This window comes from Rosa chinensis, chromosome 7, assembly GCF_002994745.2.
Source record: "Rosa chinensis cultivar Old Blush chromosome 7, RchiOBHm-V2, whole genome shotgun sequence".
Taxonomy (NCBI): domain Eukaryota; kingdom Viridiplantae; phylum Streptophyta; class Magnoliopsida; order Rosales; family Rosaceae; genus Rosa; species Rosa chinensis.
This window is the reverse complement of record NC_037094.1, coordinates 4,021,251-4,040,560: the sequence shown is the minus strand read 5'-3', so window position 1 is coordinate 4,040,560 and position 19,310 is coordinate 4,021,251. Positions and strand designations below refer to the sequence as shown.

At 37.2% G+C, this 19,310-nt stretch overlaps 1 protein-coding gene across 1 annotated transcript; it reads left to right on the top strand.

Moving 5' to 3' along the window:
- Positions 1–1,084: 1,084 nt before the first annotated feature.
- On the top strand, positions 1,085–19,207 carry LOC112175827 (DExH-box ATP-dependent RNA helicase DExH14). Its single transcript, XM_024313576.2, has 49 exons — positions 1,085–1,340; positions 1,509–1,570; positions 1,662–1,830; positions 1,971–2,418; positions 2,525–2,590; positions 2,921–3,025; positions 3,116–3,409; positions 4,016–4,132; positions 4,217–4,276; positions 4,738–4,809; positions 4,912–5,028; positions 5,131–5,292; positions 6,098–6,163; positions 6,244–6,396; positions 6,479–6,562; positions 6,768–6,842; positions 6,929–7,060; positions 7,341–7,406; positions 7,921–7,986; positions 8,097–8,219; positions 8,665–8,814; positions 8,959–9,171; positions 9,484–9,639; positions 9,736–9,960; positions 10,047–10,148; positions 10,250–10,330; positions 10,446–10,526; positions 10,689–10,892; positions 10,999–11,115; positions 11,221–11,343; positions 12,107–12,196; positions 12,309–12,434; positions 12,597–12,659; positions 13,143–13,231; positions 13,313–13,403; positions 14,144–14,293; positions 14,384–14,575; positions 14,674–14,739; positions 15,270–15,425; positions 15,518–15,661; positions 15,876–15,943; positions 16,045–16,210; positions 16,300–16,362; positions 16,610–16,705; positions 16,797–16,964; positions 17,587–17,757; positions 18,169–18,312; positions 18,377–18,508; positions 18,903–19,207. Exons 1-49 carry the CDS (start codon positions 1,231–1,233, stop codon positions 19,014–19,016), a joined length of 6,288 nt encoding a protein of 2,095 aa, XP_024169344.1. The 5' UTR covers positions 1,085–1,230; the 3' UTR covers positions 19,017–19,207.
- Positions 19,208–19,310: the final 103 nt, after the last annotated feature.

The following is a 19,310-nucleotide window of genomic DNA, read 5'->3' as shown; positions in this document are numbered from 1 at the left end:
GAGAGAGAGAGAGAGAGAGAGAGAGAGAGAGAGAGAGAGAGAGAGAGAGAGAGAGAGATGGCGTATCATCATTTTGATTTTGAACCCAAGAACCCTATCTTCGATTCTTTGTCAATTTGGTTTTTAAGTTTTAAGAGAGCGCCTAGCCGCCTCCTCTTGCCCTTTGCCGCCGAAGCCTCCCGATCTCGACCTTATGATTGTCTCCGCCAAGCACCTGAAGAACGTTAACTCGAAGAACGACGACCTCAAGCCCTACGTCGTCTTATGGGTCGACCTCTACCTCCTCCTCGCCACCAAATCCGACGACTCCGGCTCCACTCGACCCGTTTGGAATGAGCGCTTCACTTTCCCCCTCTCCTTCTCCCTCTACAACTCCTTCCTCACCTTCAAAATCTTCCACTCCAAACCCTCCGACACTCCCAAACCCTTAGTCGGCTCTCTCCACCTCCCCCTCAAAGACCTACTCGACTCGGATAAATAGAGGAGGAAAGAGAAGGAAGAAGAAGAGGTAAAAAGAAAAAAAGAAAAACCGAAGAGAGAGAGAAGAAAAAAAAATTTTAAAAAAATTAAGTGAGGGTAAATTAGGCATTTCAGCGCGTGAGGAATGCCATGTCAGCAATTTAACGGGCAATTTGGACGGAGCTTGACGGCACGGACGAAATGAGAGGAAATTGAGAGTTCAAGGATTTTTTAGGTGAAATTCAAAGGTCAGGGACTAAAACGACGAAATCTTATAACTATAGAGAGTAACCAGTATGTAACTCTAAAAAATTCTAAGGCCGAACCTATGGTGAACATCAAAATTGACTATGGTATTGGCCTATTGGGCAAAAAAAACCATTATACAAATGGACCACACGTACACACTACGGTCCGTTTTAGTCCGGATGGGAGATTCCCAGGTCCAATCAACTTGGGAGAGACTGGCCCAATGAAACTATTTCCTTCACGACCCGGGCCTCGATTACTCTCAACTTTTTATTGGGCCCGATTATTGGCACCTTTCACCGAATAGCGGGCTCAAACCCAAAAAGCAGTAAACCGGTTAACCGGTTCAGGACCTGTACGTAAGTTACAGTAAAGCTTCCTCTTCTCTCAAAAGTCCGAGAAACGCTTCAGACTCCGGAGCTCGATTTCCCTCCTCAATTTCGCGCCGTAATCGCCCGAAGCAAAACCCTAAACCGGAACAAGTAGACGGAAAGCAAAATTCTCCGAGCGAAAAATTCAACAATGCTGGTTCAGCTTCCGCGATTGACTAGCTCTCTGAGGGAGCCCTTCGACGTCGACCAGGCCTATTTGCAGCGCAAGCTCATCCTTCAAAACCACACCAAGCCTCGCCAGTATGTTTGATTTTATTTACTGCGTTTGATTGTAGTTGAAATTTTGTTCGCTTTGGTCCGAAATCGAAATTTGATTTTGTACTAGTCATTTTGCTAGTTACTTCGCCTTTGATCTTGTGCTTGATGCTTAATATATGTTTGGAAATGTTTGTATTGATGTGTGTATAGATCATCGAGCTCAGTTGATGAGTCGGAGCTTGCGAGAAAGATAGTTCATAGATGGGAGGAAGGTAATGGCTTATGTTTTAAGAAGTTGATGTAATGTTAGCTGTGCATTTGGGAGTGTTTGATCTTTATGCAATTTGGAAATTTGTGGAGCAGCTTCGTATGAGCTGCGGCAAGCTTACAAGCAGTTTATTGGAGCTGTGGTGGAGTTGATAGATGGAGAAGTTCAATCCGAGGAGTTTCGTGAGGTGGCACTCGTTGTTTACCGGCTTTTTGGCAGACCGGAGGAGGAAGGCAGTGTTGAAACAAATTTTACCGGAAAAAAGTATAAATCCTGTTTCCGAATAACTAATCTTCTTTTTTTAATCAGTCATTAGTTTGGAAGTGTAATCGACTCTATGCATGTATTGAAAGGAAAAGAAAAGTTTCAAGTATTGTGATTGCATTTATCATTTTGAAATGTAGGCAGGAAGTGCAAATGCTTTTGGGGCACACAGTTTCAGATGTTAACATGCGGAAAGTTGTGTCTCTAGCTCAGAGACTTTGTGGGATGCAGTCTAGTGATCATGGGATTACACTTGTTTCAGAAAGGCCTGTAAGTGGATCTCATGACGATGCAGAATTTGGTGCCAACCTTGTTTTTCATCCTCCGGCTCGGTTCTTGGTAGATGTTTCTTTGGATGATGCGGAGTCATTTTGTGAGGAAACCGCTGGACCTTCTTCTTATTATGAAGGATCATATGGTCACAGTGGCTTGAGTGGCGGTCATTCTGCTACTGATGGGCGCAGCATCGATCTGACTTGGCTACAAGATGCATGTGATCAGATAACAAAAAGTACTACACAGCTTTCTCGAGATGAACTGGCTATGGCCATTTGTCGGGTGCTTGATTCTGACAAACCTGGTGACGAGGTACTGGCTAATAGTTCATATATGTTGGTTTCACTCTTGAGCTTTTCTACACAACTAATTCCATTTCATTCTGATTGTAAGCTCTTTTTTGTTTTATTCAATAAAGATAGCAGGTGACTTGTTGGACCTTGTGGGGGATGGTGCATTTGAAACTGTTCAAGACCTCATATCAGTAAGAATCTAAATATTCTAGTACTGTTAAGATTGATCTTAGATACTCCTTATGGTTCATCTTCAACACACACACACACTACAAAACAAAATCTCTTCCCACAGTAGTCTTGATTTCCTGACATGTGTTATCAGGATCTTTCTCTCGCCACTTCATGTACATATTCATTTTGTAGAAAAGGCTCAAAATATATTCTCCAAAGATTTAGTCTTATCGATACTTAATTCTTAGTTATTGAATGGACTTTTGTTGGAGAAGTCCATTCTAGATTTACTTTTTTATGAGTTTACAGCTAAACTCTTGTTTCGTTTCTTCTCTTAAATTTCTCAGCATCGAAAGGAACTTGTTGATGCGATCCATCATGGGTTACTAGTAATGAAATCTGACAAATCGTCTTTGACCTCTCAACCTCGCATGCCGAGTTATGGCACACAGGTAGAGCTGGTTCTGTTTAAAACTTGTTCCCATTACTACATAACATAAAAGAGTAACATGTGGCATCAAACAATTTCACTTGTCTTTCAGGTTACTGTTCAAACAGAATCTGAACGGCAGATTGATAAGCTTCGGCGCAAAGAGGAAAAGCGAAATAGACGAGGAACAGAATATGGCACTGATAGTGATCTGGCTGCTGTAAATTTTTCTTCTCTACTACAAGCAAGTGAGAAAAAAAATATTTTTGATGATCTATCGGGCCTTGGTGAAGGGATAGCAGTTAATGCTCTTCCGCAAGGAACCCAGAGGAAGCACCACAAGGGGTATGAGGAGGTCCTAATTCCTCCAACACCAGGAGCACAAATGAAACCTGGAGAAAAGCTGGTAACCATTTGCAGTTCTTGTTCATTGTACTTCGTGACTCTCATTCCAGTTTTATTTACTGGTTCTCAATGCTTTTACTAGATATTTAATAATTAGATTTCCAATGTTACATAACCAAGTCAATAAACAAAAGAAATGAGTTTAATAGGGACCTTTAGGTAATTCAGAAGTGAACACCAGGGGAGGGATGCCCGTTCTTCATAATAATTATCTTATGTACTTCATAACAATGAAGTACTAAACCTGTCTATTCCTTTACCTGATGAATAGGCTTGCTAAATTTATCATACAAACTACTTGGAAACGCATGCTATTTTTGTACATTTTCTCTCTAAAGGAGGCTTGAACAGAATGCGTTTGACATGTATAAGCCTTTAGATAGTACTTTCATTAGAAGAATCATATGAACCATGCAATTTTTTGTAGATAATTGTATGGACTTATGTTCCTTAAAATGGGTTTGTGATGCAATTGGAGTTGAGTGGCAAACTGATAATAAGTTCTGCATTTACTGTGGTTTAACAAATAGCCATTGCCCTGGCATTTCATCAACTTCTGACCTTCATTTCTCCTTTGCAATCTGTGCTCACTATCACATGTTGTCAGATTGAGATCTCGGAGTTAGATGAGTTTGCTCAAGCTGCTTTTCGTGGATACAAATCTTTGAACCGCATTCAGAGCCGCATATATCATACTGTGTACTACACAAATGAGAATATACTAGTAAGATATTTTATTCCGATCTTCTGAATTGCAAACCATTGTAGTGAAAGTATGTGTCTGAATCTGTTCTCCATAAACTTGCAGGTTTGTGCTCCAACAGGAGCTGGCAAAACAAACATAGCTATGATTTCCATTCTACATGAGGTGCAAAGATTGCCATTCCTGTTTTTCTAATATGCATTTTGTGATTAGACTGTTTCTCTTTAGGCACCCAAAAAAAGTAAACCCTTTTTTCTTGTTACTTGGAAATGGTCAAAGATTTGCACTTTTGTTTTTGTTATCTATGATTGAACTTGGGCTCATTGCACAGTCCTCCTCCTCCGTATGGGATGTGTGAGAGGCTTGTCATACAGTCATAGTCCTTGAGCTGGGAAATATTATAATAATATAATATATTTTCCAAGAGAATTCATCTCTTCAAAATATCACCTTGCCAAAAAGCAAGAAGAAAACTAAGCTATTGGGTGCCTTAGTTATGGCGCTATGTATAGTAAAGTACCTTTCATGTAGAATTCAATTTATTGTGTTTGCATGGTTAAGTATTCCTTACTGTCGTTTAGGATCCATTTTCAGATTTAGATAGTAACTGAGGCATTTGGTGGCAGATTGGACAGCACTTCAAAGATGGTTACCTGCACAAAGACGAGTTCAAAATAGTTTATGTTGCACCTATGAAGGTTCCTCCCATATATTACTCTCTTGCTTTTTTTGAGTGGGTGAGGGCAGGAAGTGGGCATTGGCTTAGTGATTTGTCACTTATAATCATGTTCTTTTTCTAGGCGTTAGCTGCAGAAGTCACATCAACTTTTAGCCATCGGTTATCTCCATTGAATATGACTGTGAGAGAACTTACTGGAGACATGCAACTTTCTAAGAATGAACTTGAAGAAACTCAGGTCAATTGATCAACTTCTGATGGCTCAGTTGGTTGTTACATGCATGCAAAAACTAATATTATTACTGTTACAAACTAATTTTTTTCGTATCTTGTTATTCAGATGATAGTAACAACACCTGAGAAATGGGATGTCATTACTCGCAAGAGCAGTGACATGTCACTTTCAATGCTGGTGAAGCTTCTAATAATTGATGAAGTTCATCTTTTGAATGATGATAGAGGCCCGGTAATTGAGGCACTAGTTGCTCGGACTTTACGCCAGGTAATGTTTAATCATTAATGTCTTACTTTGTGCTGTTAAATAATTATTGTACCAGTTAAGTGTGATTGATTCAATTTGTACAATCAACTTATGTGCATGAAGGATGCTTTTATATACTTGCTGGCTCTTGGTTCTATCTTCTGATGTCTGGTTGACAGTAGAGGGAGAATTTTATTCCCTTCTCATTACCATAATTCTTAACTTGGACCAATACACTACACGTTTGCTTAATGCATATTTTGAGAAAGTCCTAAGTTTAATCTATTGAATTTTTGGTGAATCATTCAATGCATTTAGTTTTTTTCCACTTATTTGTGACTTCTAAGTTCTGTGTTTATTTAACTGGTTCCAACTTAGAGAGATTAGAGATTCAGAAGGTTGCCAAACATCCACTGGGCCCAAATGGCCAAATGTCTCTGCTGTTAGGGAATGAATAACAATGTATATCGAACTAGCATCTTCCTATTGTGCAAATCCATCTTGCTCATGATTATGCATACCAAGAGTTTCACCTTGCTAATCAGCAAATAGGTGGGTGAATGAGACCTACTTCAACCAAGCCTTTCTTACCATATGACACTACCACTGGAGCTTAATTTATAAGGGATGAGGACAACAATGTATAACAAGCTTACAATTATACAATAAATAAAAATGAAAATGTATTGTTTGCCTAGTCATCCAGAAGAGGATTGTCTCTTCAGAAGTGTTATGTGATAGCTGCATGTTATGAGTACCTGCAAACTACGTTTTTTCTTCTTATGTTTTGATTTTTCTTTTTGGTTTTGTTTTTTATGTGCGACAGGTGGAGTCTTCACAGTCAATGATACGCATTGTGGGACTTTCCGCCACTCTACCCAACTATTTGGAGGTATCTTGGCCACTTACTAATATAATCTGTTCAGTTGCCTTCAACTGCCATACTTTGAACTTATTTTTATAATAATGTAGGTTGCACAGTTTCTGAGAGTGAATCCAGAGGCAGGACTCTTCTACTTTGATTCTAGCTATCGTCCAGTGCCCCTTGCACAACAGTATATTGGTATTAGTGAGACAAACTTTTCAGCCAAAACTGAATTGTTGAATGAGATATGCTACAAGAAGGTCTGTGCTTCCTGGGAGGTTCTTTTTTGTGCCACTTATGTATGGGAATGCTCATTGATTGATTAAATACTTGTTCGGCCAGGTTGTGGAGTCACTAAGGCAAGGTCATCAGGCAATGGTATTTGTCCATTCTCGAAAGGACACAGCAAAAACGGCTCAGAAGCTGGTATGTGCTTTATCTTTTTGGATTTGTTTTGGCTTGAAATTTTTGTTTGCAAGTGTTAATAAGAAACTAGGTTGGTTGTTTATGCCAATGAATCAGCGAGACCAGTATGCATTCTTTCTTTTCTCTTATGTGATTTCTTTAGCGTCTTATGTGATGTGTTTTATATGTTGCTTCCCATTATCAACTGATATGACTTATTTGGCAGGTTGAACTTGCTCGCAAATTTGAAGGACTGGAGCTCTTTAAGAATGATCAGCACCCACAATTTTCATTGATCCAGGCATGAAAATCCCTGATTTTCTGCATTTTATTGGTAGTAGTGTTGTTTTCTTTTTGTTCATAGATGTCCCATGTTATGCATTTCAGAGGGAAGTTGTAAAATCCAGAAACAAAGATCTTGTTGAACTTTTTGAATTTGGAATTGGAATTCATAATGCTGGGATGTTACGTTCTGATAGAGGTCTGACTGAGCGCCTTTTCTCTGATGGACTATTGAAGGTAGATAAATCTAGTTTCCTTCCGTACATCATACCATCAATTTTATATGTATAATGTTAAAGATTTTCATGTAACACATTTAAACCACCTGATGTGGCAAATGAGGTGGACGTACCACATAAAATTCACTAAAAAATCTCACTTATTTATTTTCTAATACTTTTTTTTTTTCCATTTACATTTCCTAAGATTTTCCAGCCTGATTACATGATGTGGCATGTACCATTATGCTTTTTATTTGGTTGAAGCATTTGTGTCTTCTGTTATTTTCTTTATATAGGTACTTGTTTGTACAGCAACTTTGGCGTGGGGTGTAAATCTACCAGCTCACACTGTTGTGATAAAGGTTTGAGCATCTATCCAAAAGTATTATATATGTCCATTGCTTAAGTCTTGCATTTAGTTAGCATATATACTGTAATTTTATAAAGCCACAAGATGTGACAAAATGGACTATAAATTTGTCGCCTTTTTTCTTTCTTTCTTTCTGTTGAGGAGTTTTTACATCTGTCTCTAGTATATCATATTAAGTTTAGACATTTTAATGAAGGAGAAATTCTTCCATAGTATATCATATTAAGTTTAGACATTGCTCTCTCTCTCTCTCAATGTATATAACTTTAATGGCAAGATTTCTACTAAACGATACTGTTTCAGTTTAATTTAGGGATGTACCTTTGAGTGTAATTCAAGAATGGGAAGAATTTTTGTTGATGAAATCTTGTGACGCATTGACTTCTGGTTTATCTTTCACAATTTGATTGTTTATTACAATAGTTCCTGTATCCTACACATAAAAAAAGAAAAAAAAATACAAAATATTATGCATAAAGTATAAAGTGTCTTGCGTTCTTTTCCAGGGGACCCAATTATATGATCCAAAGGCTGGTGGGTGGCGAGACCTGGGAATGCTTGATGTTATGCAGGTAAGCCTCTTAACCATTGCTCTTATCTCGATTCTCAAGTAAACTTTGACATCTGTTTTTATTTTATTATTATTATTATTTTTTTTGTACTCATGACATCTGGGTTTCAGATATTTGGACGAGCTGGGAGACCTCAATTCGATAAAAGTGGTGAAGGTATTATAATCACGTCTCATGACAAGCTGGCCTACTATCTGCGGTTGCTGACGAGTCAACTTCCTATTGAAAGTCAGGTACTTTTGTAGTTTACAAAAAAGAGAATTATGTCAGGCAGGAACTTTCTATAAATTCGGGAGAAACTGATGGTGAAAGCTGCGTTATTGATTATCTACTTTATTTTCTCTTATTTGTCACTACTCACTAGTCAGCTTTAGTTGATCTAAAGTGCAACCAAGTGGTGGTTCATGTCTCTCATGTGTGATGTGTTCAAGAACTTCATTATGCGTACGTCAATAGAAATTCACATTCACATTTCAGATTCATGTTCTGGTTCTACCTGTGGCTCTTATAAAATATGAGTATAGTGGTGATATTGATAATATTCATGTGTGCTCTAATGGAAAGCTATTATTGGTTGCTCTAAATTCTGAATTCTGCTTGTTTGTGCATTCGATTTATCTAAGACTGTCAAGATGCTTTAATTTCCTTATTGTTTAAAAATTGTCTTTTTATTTTCAGTTCATCAGTTCCTTGAAGGACAATTTAAATGCAGAGGTGGCACTTGGAACTGTCACCAATGTCAAGGAAGCTTGTGCATGGCTTGGATATACATACCTTTTTATAAGGATGAGGCTCAACCCTTTGGCATATGGTATCGCGTGGGAGGAGGTACTGTATGTTGATTACACTTAACCTATATAGTTGACCGGTTGACCCTCGTTGAATGTTGATGGCTTTTCTCTGAACTACATTATGCTTAGTTCACTTGAATTTAGGTGCTTATACAGGAAAAATTTCTTTTGCATTTTGCAGGTTATGGCAGATCCTTCCTTGAGTTTAAAGCAGAGATCTCTCATAGCAGATGCTGCGCGTGCCCTTGACAAAGCAAAAATGATGCGGTTTGACGAGAAAAGTGGCAATTTTTATTGTACAGAGCTTGGTCGCATAGCAAGCCACTTTTATATTCAATACTCTAGTGTTGAAACCTACAATGAAATGTTGAAACGTCACATGAATGAGACTGAGGTAATTGTTTTCTTTAATAAAATTGTATTGGATTTGTGTGTGTTCAAAATTACCATCACCCAATTGTTTTCAACAAAAGTATCTTTCCAAATAAATAATATGTCCCCTAGAGATGCTGTTTGTTATGGACTGATCATGCTCCTGTTAAAAAAATGAGCTGGAAACTCGTAGTGTGAGTTAGTTGAGGGAACCCACTAGAGCCTTTAAAAGCGTGTCTTCATAGGAAAACTGTATGGGTGATCCATCCATGACTGGTAATATTACTGTCTTGTGATGTTTGATATGATTGTACTCTTCTTGCTGGTCTTGCAGGTAATTGACATGGTAGCCCACTCCTCAGAATTTGAAAATATTGTTATTCGAGAAGAGGAACAAAATGAGCTTGAGATGTTGGTGCGAAAATTGTGTCCAGTAGAAGTTAGGGGTGGTCCTTCAAATAAACATGGAAAGATTTCCGTTCTCATTCAGGTTGCTGTTTGCTCTGGAACTGGTACCAAATACTAGTTAGAAACTGGCAGAAAAGGCAATACTTGTTGGCTAATTTATGACTTATGTGCTCGGCAGGTGTACATATCTAGAGGCTCAATTGATACCTTTTCTTTGGTTTCTGATGCTCAATATATAAGTGCAAGCTTGGCACGTATTATGCGGGCCTTATTTGAGATTTGTTTGCGAAAAGGCTGGAGTGAGATGTCATTGTTCATGTTGGAATATTGCAAGGCAGTGGACCGCCAAGTTTGGCCCTATCAACATCCTTTCAGACAATTTGACAGGGAGATTTCAGCACAAGTTTGTCCATTGTACCTTTATCCTATTACTTACTCAAAGTATTGTCCGGTGTTTGACAAAAATGTAAAATGCTTCTTTTTGTACAGATACTGCGAAATCTTGAGGAACGAGGTGCTGATCTTGATCGCCTATATGATATGGAGGAAAAAGAGATTGGGAAACTGGTCAATTATGGACCTGGAGGAAGGGTATATGTTCTTTAATGCGGTGTTTTAAACTTCATGTGGTGCTGTATGCCTCAAATTATTAGAAATTTGTCCAACGCCTTTTTTCTTTTGGGTGATTGAAGTTGGTTAAGCAATATTTGGGATATTTTCCATGGATCCAGTTAGCAGCAACTGTAAGTCCAATTACCAGAACTGTTTTAAAGGTAAATTCTTGTTGTGAACCTTAAAATTTATATTTTAGTTTCTCCCTCACTTAATACGTTTTAATGGTTCAAGAATTTCATCTTCAAATCCTACTTGATTAATTTTAATTTTCAGGTGGATTTGCATATTAAACCAGACTTTATATGGAAAGATCGTTTTCACGGCACCGCCCAGCGTTGGTGGATTCTAGTTGAGGTGCAGACCTGGATCCTCTATCTGTTAAATATTTGAGGAATGATTGCCTGTATGATAGTAATCTTACGTCACTTCGATCGTGGCCTCATATACTTTACATATTTAACTAGCAGAATTACTCTTTATATATTTTAAATTGAGTTTTGTACAACTACATAACAGGATTCTGAGAATGATCATATCTACCACTCGGAGCTATTCACTCTAACAAAACGGATGGCTAAAGGGGAACCCCAGAAGCTCTCGTTCACTGTGCCAATATTTGAGCCACATCCGCCACAGTATTATATACGTGCTGTTTCTGATTCTTGGTTGCATGCAGAGGCATTCTACACCATTTCTTTCCATAATCTAACACTACCAGAGGTAATTAAATTTCACCGTGTTTTTTTTCTTTTCTTTTTTTTGGGTTGCAATTTCAAGATGGTCCTGCCAAAAGCTTTGTCTCATCAGACATGTATGCTTTCTTCAGGCCCATACTTCACATACAGAACTGCTAGATTTAAAGCCTCTCCCTGTGACATCTCTTGGAAACACTGCTTATGAAGCATTGTACAAATTCTCGCACTTTAATCCAATACAAACACAGGTTTGATTCGGCGATTGTACTCCTTTATATTTGTTTTTCTTTTTGCTCTTTTGGGCTGTATCCATTACATTTCAGTAACTTGACAATTTTTCTGCAATGGGGCAGACTTTCCATGTGCTGTATCACACAGACAATAATGTATTACTGGGAGCTCCTACTGGAAGTGGAAAAACTATTTCTGCCGAGCTTGCTATGCTTCGTCTCTTCAACACCCAGCCTGATATGAAGGTATGTTATTCACATTTCTTAATGGTACACAGCACAAAATTAGATGAACACTATTTTGGAATCATGGTTTGGTGAGAAAGAAATAAAACAAATTTTGAGGATCACAGTGAAGTAGTGTTCAATATTGGGCCTTCTTCAGAAATGAAGAAAAACTTCGTTCTCAGCACACTTTCTTGCTTGGAGACTGCAGCAGGCTCGTTATATTGTATGGATTTGGTCAGGGCCATGGTTTGCTACCATGTGGTCTGGGATGTGTACCCCCTCACGTTACCCACCTAGCCATTTGCTAGAATTTCCTGTCTTCTAATTGTAGGGTTCAGAAAGAGGCACCAGAGTCCAGACTCAAGTTTCAAGCCCAGGTCTGCGAAGTGGGATTGGTGAATTTCTGGGTATATTGTATAGGTTCCATTTAGTGAAATTTTAAGAAATTATTAGGAGAATAAAGGGCAAGGGTTGGTTTTAGTCTTTTAGAGGATATCAGTTGTTGCTGATCTGGGCAACTCTACAAAGGGACAATCACTTTCAGTAATCCAAGTCTTATGCTTTTACATTTGTCAAATTGATGGACAAAATTACTGAAAAGTTACCTTATAAAACAGCTTTCTCTTGGATTTGTATGCTTTGTAGTCAGTATATAGTTAACGGCTATTAAGGTTCCTTGGTATGAGGGTTAACATTGGGTGTATGATGTATGTGTTCCACCACATGTTTTGAATGCTGCTTTGTATTCTAAAGTGCTATTTGTGTGAATTGTTTGCTGTAGGTCATTTACATAGCACCTTTGAAGGCTATTGTTCGAGAAAGAATGAATGATTGGAGGAAGCGCCTTGTCTCTCAGCTAGGGAAGAAAATGGTTGGTATTTTCTTTCTTATTTATTACTATATTTTCACTATTATATTATTTTATTTTGCTTATAGCTATATCTTAACATGTGGTACTGGTACTGACTGAACTTTACTATCAGGTTGAAATGACAGGAGATTATACTCCAGATTTGATGGCCATCTTGTCAGCAGATATCATAATATCAACTCCTGAAAAATGGGATGGTATCAGTCGTAATTGGCATAGCCGAACCTATGTTAAAAAGGTGCAATCATTTACATATAAGCCTCTCTTTTTTTATTCTTTCAAGAAGGCATTGTATTACTTTCATTAATTGGTATTCTTCTCAATTTTTTCTTTTTTCTTTTTACACTCCTTTCTACTAGATCATATGAAGTCATATCTTAAACTGTGATTTTACCTGTAGGTTGGGCTTATGATTTTGGATGAGATTCACTTGTTGGGAGCTGACCGTGGGCCTATACTCGAGGTATTTATTTGAAAATTCCGTGCTCTTAGCTGTACTACAACTTTCAATTTCATGTTATGTAGCTTCTTACTGATATTTTTGGATTGTACAGTGAAATGTATGTTTTGAGTGCTAGTATTAACCCATTTTTTTTTTCTCATCTCAAATGCTTCTGGACTTTTTATCTACTCAACTTAAGTATGCAATTCAACTGAAATGTGGACTGAATGTAGCTATTCCTTAAATTTGTCAAAAATGAAATTAAAAAAAAAAAAAATCAATATTGGCAATCTCTGAAGTCTCCTCTGTTGGATTCCACTTAGTTGTGAGAATCACATCGTTTTACGATAGTAGTCAAGTCATAAATTAACCGGGGTTTGTATAATTCTTTTACACGAGTTTCTGTTCCATTCCTCATATGTGTTGTATTCCAAGTTCTTTTAGCTTGAGTAGTTGACTCTCATTTATGCAGTGAACATCCTAACCCCAGATTCATTGTTTCAGGTTATTGTGTCAAGGATGAGATACATATCCTCACAGACAGAGCGTGAAGTACGGTTTGTAGGCCTTTCTACAGCTCTGGCAAATGCAGGGTATGCCTCTCTGTATCTTTGATCCTAGTATCTTGCACAAGCTGTCACATTTTAAAATTTTATATTGTTTGAATTATATAGAGATTTAGCTGATTGGTTGGGTGTTGGAGAAACTGGACTCTTCAATTTCAAACCAAGTGTCAGACCTGTACCTCTTGAAGTTCATATCCAGGTAAGTGGATTTAGTGTTTCAAATGGATTTGGTTCTTGAATAGTAATTGGCTATCTGTAGTATTAATCTTGGCTCTTTCTGTTTCATTTTAGATATATCAATAACTTTTCATGAGCTGTATGGACATCCTTATTTTGTTACTTTGAAATTTATTATTAATCTTCTGTCCTTCTGTCTCTCTTATTAATTGCTCTCCTGTCTGTTGTATTAATTTGTGCAGTGCTTATTTTTGGTTTTGTAGAGAAGTTTTAATTGCGGCTGCAAAATTATTTCGTCATGTATCTTTCATAGTTTTAATTTAACAAATGATATTACTTACAAGGACAAAAATTTCTAGCTAAATATTGTTTTAATAATGTTAAAATTATAAAAAGACTACAATGATGATTAACAAGATTTCCTACAAAAACAAGTCTGCAGTCATATCATGCACAAGCAAAGCACATTTGATTCAGCACTGCTTTTCCCATCCCTAACTTAGAGTGAAAGAATATTGCCAAGTTGGTTTGCACTATTTTGGTAGACTATTTTTTTTCCTTTTCAAATAACTATAAAATAATTTATTTTCTTATATAAAGGGAAATAATGCATGAACCTGTTGCACTTGCTGCTAGATATACAAGGCTATCTGTTGTTGGGTGTATATGACTACTTTAACTAGAAGTTATACCGTCTTCCTATTGATCTATGCATGTTTATAGTTTACTTCATAGTATTAATATGCCAGTTTCTACAAACAGGGATATCCAGGAAAGTTCTATTGTCCAAGGATGAATAGCATGAACAAACCATCATATGCTGCTATATGCACCCATTCACCTACAAAACCGGTTCTAATTTTTGTTTCCTCACGTCGCCAGACAAGGCTTACTGCATTGGACCTCATTCAGGTAGGATTGAAACTCCATGGTAATGCTGGGGATACAAAGCAATCAATAACTATGACTAAACATTTTTTCTTTTTCTTTTGGTAATTAAAGTATGCAGCTTCAGATGAGCATCCAAGGCAGTTTCTTTGTATACTGGAAGAAGAACTGCAGATGGTTCTTTATCAGGTTGCTGATAGTAACCTGAGGCACACCTTGCAATTTGGCATTGGATTACACCATGCTGGTCTGAATGACAAAGATAGATCCCTGGTTGAGGAACTTTTTGCAAACAACAAGATTCAGGCATTGCTCCTTTACCCAAATACAGTAGGAAAAGGAATAAACAATGATCATATCCTTTCATTCTTTATACTGATCAAGTATTGTTCATTAAAATGTAGGTATTGGTTTGTACTAGCACGTTGGCATGGGGTGTAAACCTTCCAGCGCATCTGGTTATTATTAAGGTAAGGCAATACTTGTGTGGCATGCTTTTACATTTTTTTTCCCAGTATAAGAAACTTTCTATCTGGGATGTTTTGCTGTTCAGAATTTGGATCTTTTTTACATTTCACATCATGCTTTTAACGTGAGTCTTCAAATCAATCAGTGAGATTGTATAGAATTTGGCTTGAGGGTTGAAGCACTTCCTTCTATGGATTTGAAGCACAAGTCTTGTAGGGGTATTGGACTTTGTGAAGATATTTTGGGTAAGAGGAAGATTCAATTAGAAGACAAAGATCTATTGGGTCCTGTCTTGATAAATGAAAGATTACCAACAAGAAATTTTTTGGAAATAGAACCAAAAGGAGTTGTAACCATCCTTTTTCTGCTTTTTAATATTAAATTTCTCAGTGACCCGTGTTTAGCAAAGCATTTGGGATGTGTTTTACATTATTAGAGTTCTGGTAGCTGTGCATGAAATGTTCTCCGTTGTACGCTCCTGATTTCCACCCTTGTAGAAACAATTTTGACTAGATTTTATATTCTCTTGCAGGGAACAGAATTTTATGATGGGAAAACAAAAAGATACGTCGACTTCCCAATCACAGATATCTTGCAAATGATGGGTCGTGCAGGTCGCCCACAATTTGATCAACACGGGAAAGCAGTCATTCTTGTTCATGAACCCAAAAAGAGCTTCTATAAAAAGGTCAAATTTGAAGCAGTGACTTTATATAGTTAGTGGAATGGAATGCATATCTTTTAGGATCATGGTGTAATTTGTGGTTTTGTGAATTGCAGTTTTTATATGAACCATTTCCTGTCGAGAGTAGTCTGAGGGAACAGCTGCATAATCACATTAATGCGGAGATAGTTTCTGGCACAATTTGCCATAAAGAGGATGCATTGCATTATCTTACGTGGACATATTTATTCCGCAGACTGGTATGGTTTTGGTATCTGTGATATGTATGTGTAATAATATTGAAACAAATATGTGAATTGGATTATACATTCTTGGTCTCTACCATTACTGTTGTGACACTGTGACACATGATGAGTTAAACCCTTTAGTGTTTATTATAATTGTGCTATTAGTAAACTCTATTTATTTGTTGAGCCTGTCCAAGATCTTACGTGGAAAATTTCTTTGCTACAGATGTTTAATCCGGCTTACTATGGCTTGGACAATACTGACGCCGAAAGTCTCAGTTCTTATTTGTCTAGGTAATAGTATATTCCCATTTGTTATGAAATGTATTTCTATCAGGATGCATCGATCTCTTTTGGTGGAATTGCTTTGATTACATGCTGATTTATTTCTGCAGGTTAGTGCAGAACACATTGGAGGATCTGGAAGACAGTGGATGCATCAAGATGAGTGAAGACAGTGTGGAGCCAATGATGCTGGGTTCGATAGCATCCCAGTATTACCTTAGCTACTTGACTGTATCGATGTTTGGTTCAAACATTGGCTCAGATACCTCTCTTGAAGTAAGAAACGGTTCATGAAGATTTTTATTCAGTATTCCAAATTCTCATTTTTACACCTCTGTAATGCTCAAGGAGGTTTTCTGTTATAGGTATTCTTGCATATCCTATCTGCTGCTTCTGAATATGATGAGCTTCCTGTTCGCCATAACGAGGTAAATATTGCCTTTTTGTCGATACATGTGTACTTAGTTTTCCTTTTAGATAAATATGTTTTGCATACAATATGCTGCTACATATGTTTTCTTTACAACGCCACAAAGAGGACCTTAAGTTCTTCATTGGAAACCAATAATTTTGGCCGACAGTAGTCCTTGCTGCCAGTTTCCTTGATCAGCACACACAAGAAAAAAATGAGACTAGTATCTTAATATTGTTGGGTACTCTCTTCTTTGGTAATAGGAAAATTACAATGAGGCATTGTCTGAGAGAGTTCGATATAAAGTGGATAAGGATCGCCTAGATGATCCACATGTCAAAGCAAATCTGCTATTTCAGGTCAGACTTGTCTTCAACCATGAAGTTTCTGTTGTTTTTTTGTTAGTTCCTCTCATTTTATTTTCTCACCTTATATGAACTTTTTGTTCAGGCACATTTCTCGCAGTTAGAATTACCAATTACTGACTATGTCACAGACTTGAAGTCAGTTTTGGATCAAAGTATACGGATTATCCAGGCCATGATAGATATATGTGCCAACAGTGGGTGGCTTTCAAGTTCAGTTACTTGCATGCATCTTTTGCAGATGGTCATGCAGGTATTCTTCTTAGTAGTTACAGTTATAACTATTATTATCATGAAAATAAATAATGGCTTAGATTGATGGAGAAGGGAATATCTACAGATAACAGACCTGTTGATTAGCTAGACGTATCAGAGATGCTGAATATCTGTGAATTTTGTTAGTTGATGTCTTCTTCATTGTTGTTGATGGTCTTTTAATTTTTCATTGGTTCCAAGAAAAATTCTTCTTTCCTTTTTTGCTTCTTTCAAGGTGAAAGGCCTACAAACCTTTTAGGGCCATCTGCCCAGAACTTTGAACCTTCTACAAAAGAGAAATTGCAGGTGTACGTATTTTTGAGGATTTTACACAGAAGAATCAACAAGAGAAACAGATACCTTCCTACAACATAACTTTTAGAGGAATCTATTACCCTTCAGGTGGTCATATTTGCCTGATGAAGGGTCGGAATTGAGCTAACTAGACATTTAGGAGACCCCATAAAATCTTAGTCACTTTTAAGGCGTGAATTTTGATTAGTTTATAGAAATGTCAAGTCATCTTTTTGCAATTATTCATTGGGTTAGATGGTTTGTTCTTTAAAAAGTATTGACTCCACCTTCTTGCCTCATCTCATATCCTTTTGTGGTATTTTCAGGGCTTATGGTTTGATGAGGATTCTTCCTTATGGATGTTGCCTTGCATGAATGTTGAACTTGCGGAATCACTCGGCAAACGAGGAATCTTCCATATACAGCAGCTATTGGAACTTCCCAAGGCAACTTTGCAGAACATGATTGGAAACTTCCCTGCTTCAAAATTCTTTCAGGTGCGGACTTCTAAGATATGTGATACTTTTGTTTGGGTAAGAGAAGGGTGGGTGGGGTTAGTGGTTTGAGTGTATAGAACTATGACCCGTAATCGAAAAAACCATCTTCCCTTTTTCTTTTTTTTTGAGGTGTTCAGCTCTCTATTTTGTTTTGTGTGTGTGTGTGTGTGTGAAGACTTTAGATGAATATGTGATGCATCAAAGTATCAATCCCCTGGAGTCTTGATTCCTGGCTTTCCCACCGTGCAACTGACATATAGATGTCGTAACATGACCATTCTTTCTTTCTTTTAGTCGGTTGGTCACGTTATTAAAGTATTAGATAGTTGTTTTTTTTTCCCTCTCTTTATTGGCCATCAAGCATGTCGACTGATATCAGTAACTTGACATCTATCACTTTTGTTCTAATAGGATCTGCAGCTCTTTCCACGCATCGAAGTCAAGTTAAAAATTCTACCGAAAGATGGTGGAAAATCCTGCTCTTTAAACATCAGATTGGTGAAGACCAATTTCAGGAAATATAAATCAAGAGCATTCACTCCACGTTTTCCTAAGGTAAAACTTCTTGTTCTAAACTAGTTATGAGCGCACCAATCTAATCTCGACATTCTTTTTACAGGTGAAAAATGAAGCATGGTGGTTGGTCCTTGGGAACACCTCTACGTTGGAACTATATGCTCTGAAGAGAGTATCTTTCTCTGATCACTTGGTTACTAACATGGAGTTGCCATCCGATTCAACCACTCTCCAGGTACTGTCTAGCTTTCAATTTGACTGATAACCTATGCTTAAATTTGGTTGATTATGGTGTGTCTATAGAAATGGAACTGTATTTATGTAATTTTCAAAAGACAATCACTAAAGATAAATAGGTGTTGGTGTAAATACAATGGAATAACTACACACAGTGTAAAGAAATTATGTAGTATTGTAAATTATTACTGGACAGCGTAAAGAAATTATTTTGCATTGTAAATTATTAGTGTGTATGTTGCATAGATCTGTTGATTGGATTGTTATTGATGTTTTTCTCACTGTTTATAGTTTTTGGAATTGTCTTGCTTTATCAGTAAGTCTACATATGTTGTAGTGAGAGGAGGACATCTTTTTGATACTATAAAAGTTTTGTTTACTGTTTTCTTCAGGGGATGAAACTGATTTTAATATCAGATTGTTATCTGGGGTTCGAACAAGAGCATTCAATTTCAGAACTTGAAGCCTTGAAGGATGGCAGTAACCAGAGTAGGATTATCAGTTGATAGATCGCCATGTTTTACTTCGCTGGCCATTGCACATCAGTCAGCAAGTTTGTATATGCATAAATGTTCTGACATTAGTTGTGAATGTCCATACTGTTGAAAAATAGTCAGCAAGATTGTATATGGTAACAGGTGCAATTGAAGATAACATAAAAGATTGAGAATATACAATAATTAGTCTATGAGTCGTACCCGGGACTTCCAACAACAACAAAATAATCTAATATCACTAGACTAGACGGTACCAGACTATGCAAAGAAAAGAAAAATTTGTGAAAAATTAGCATGAATTTC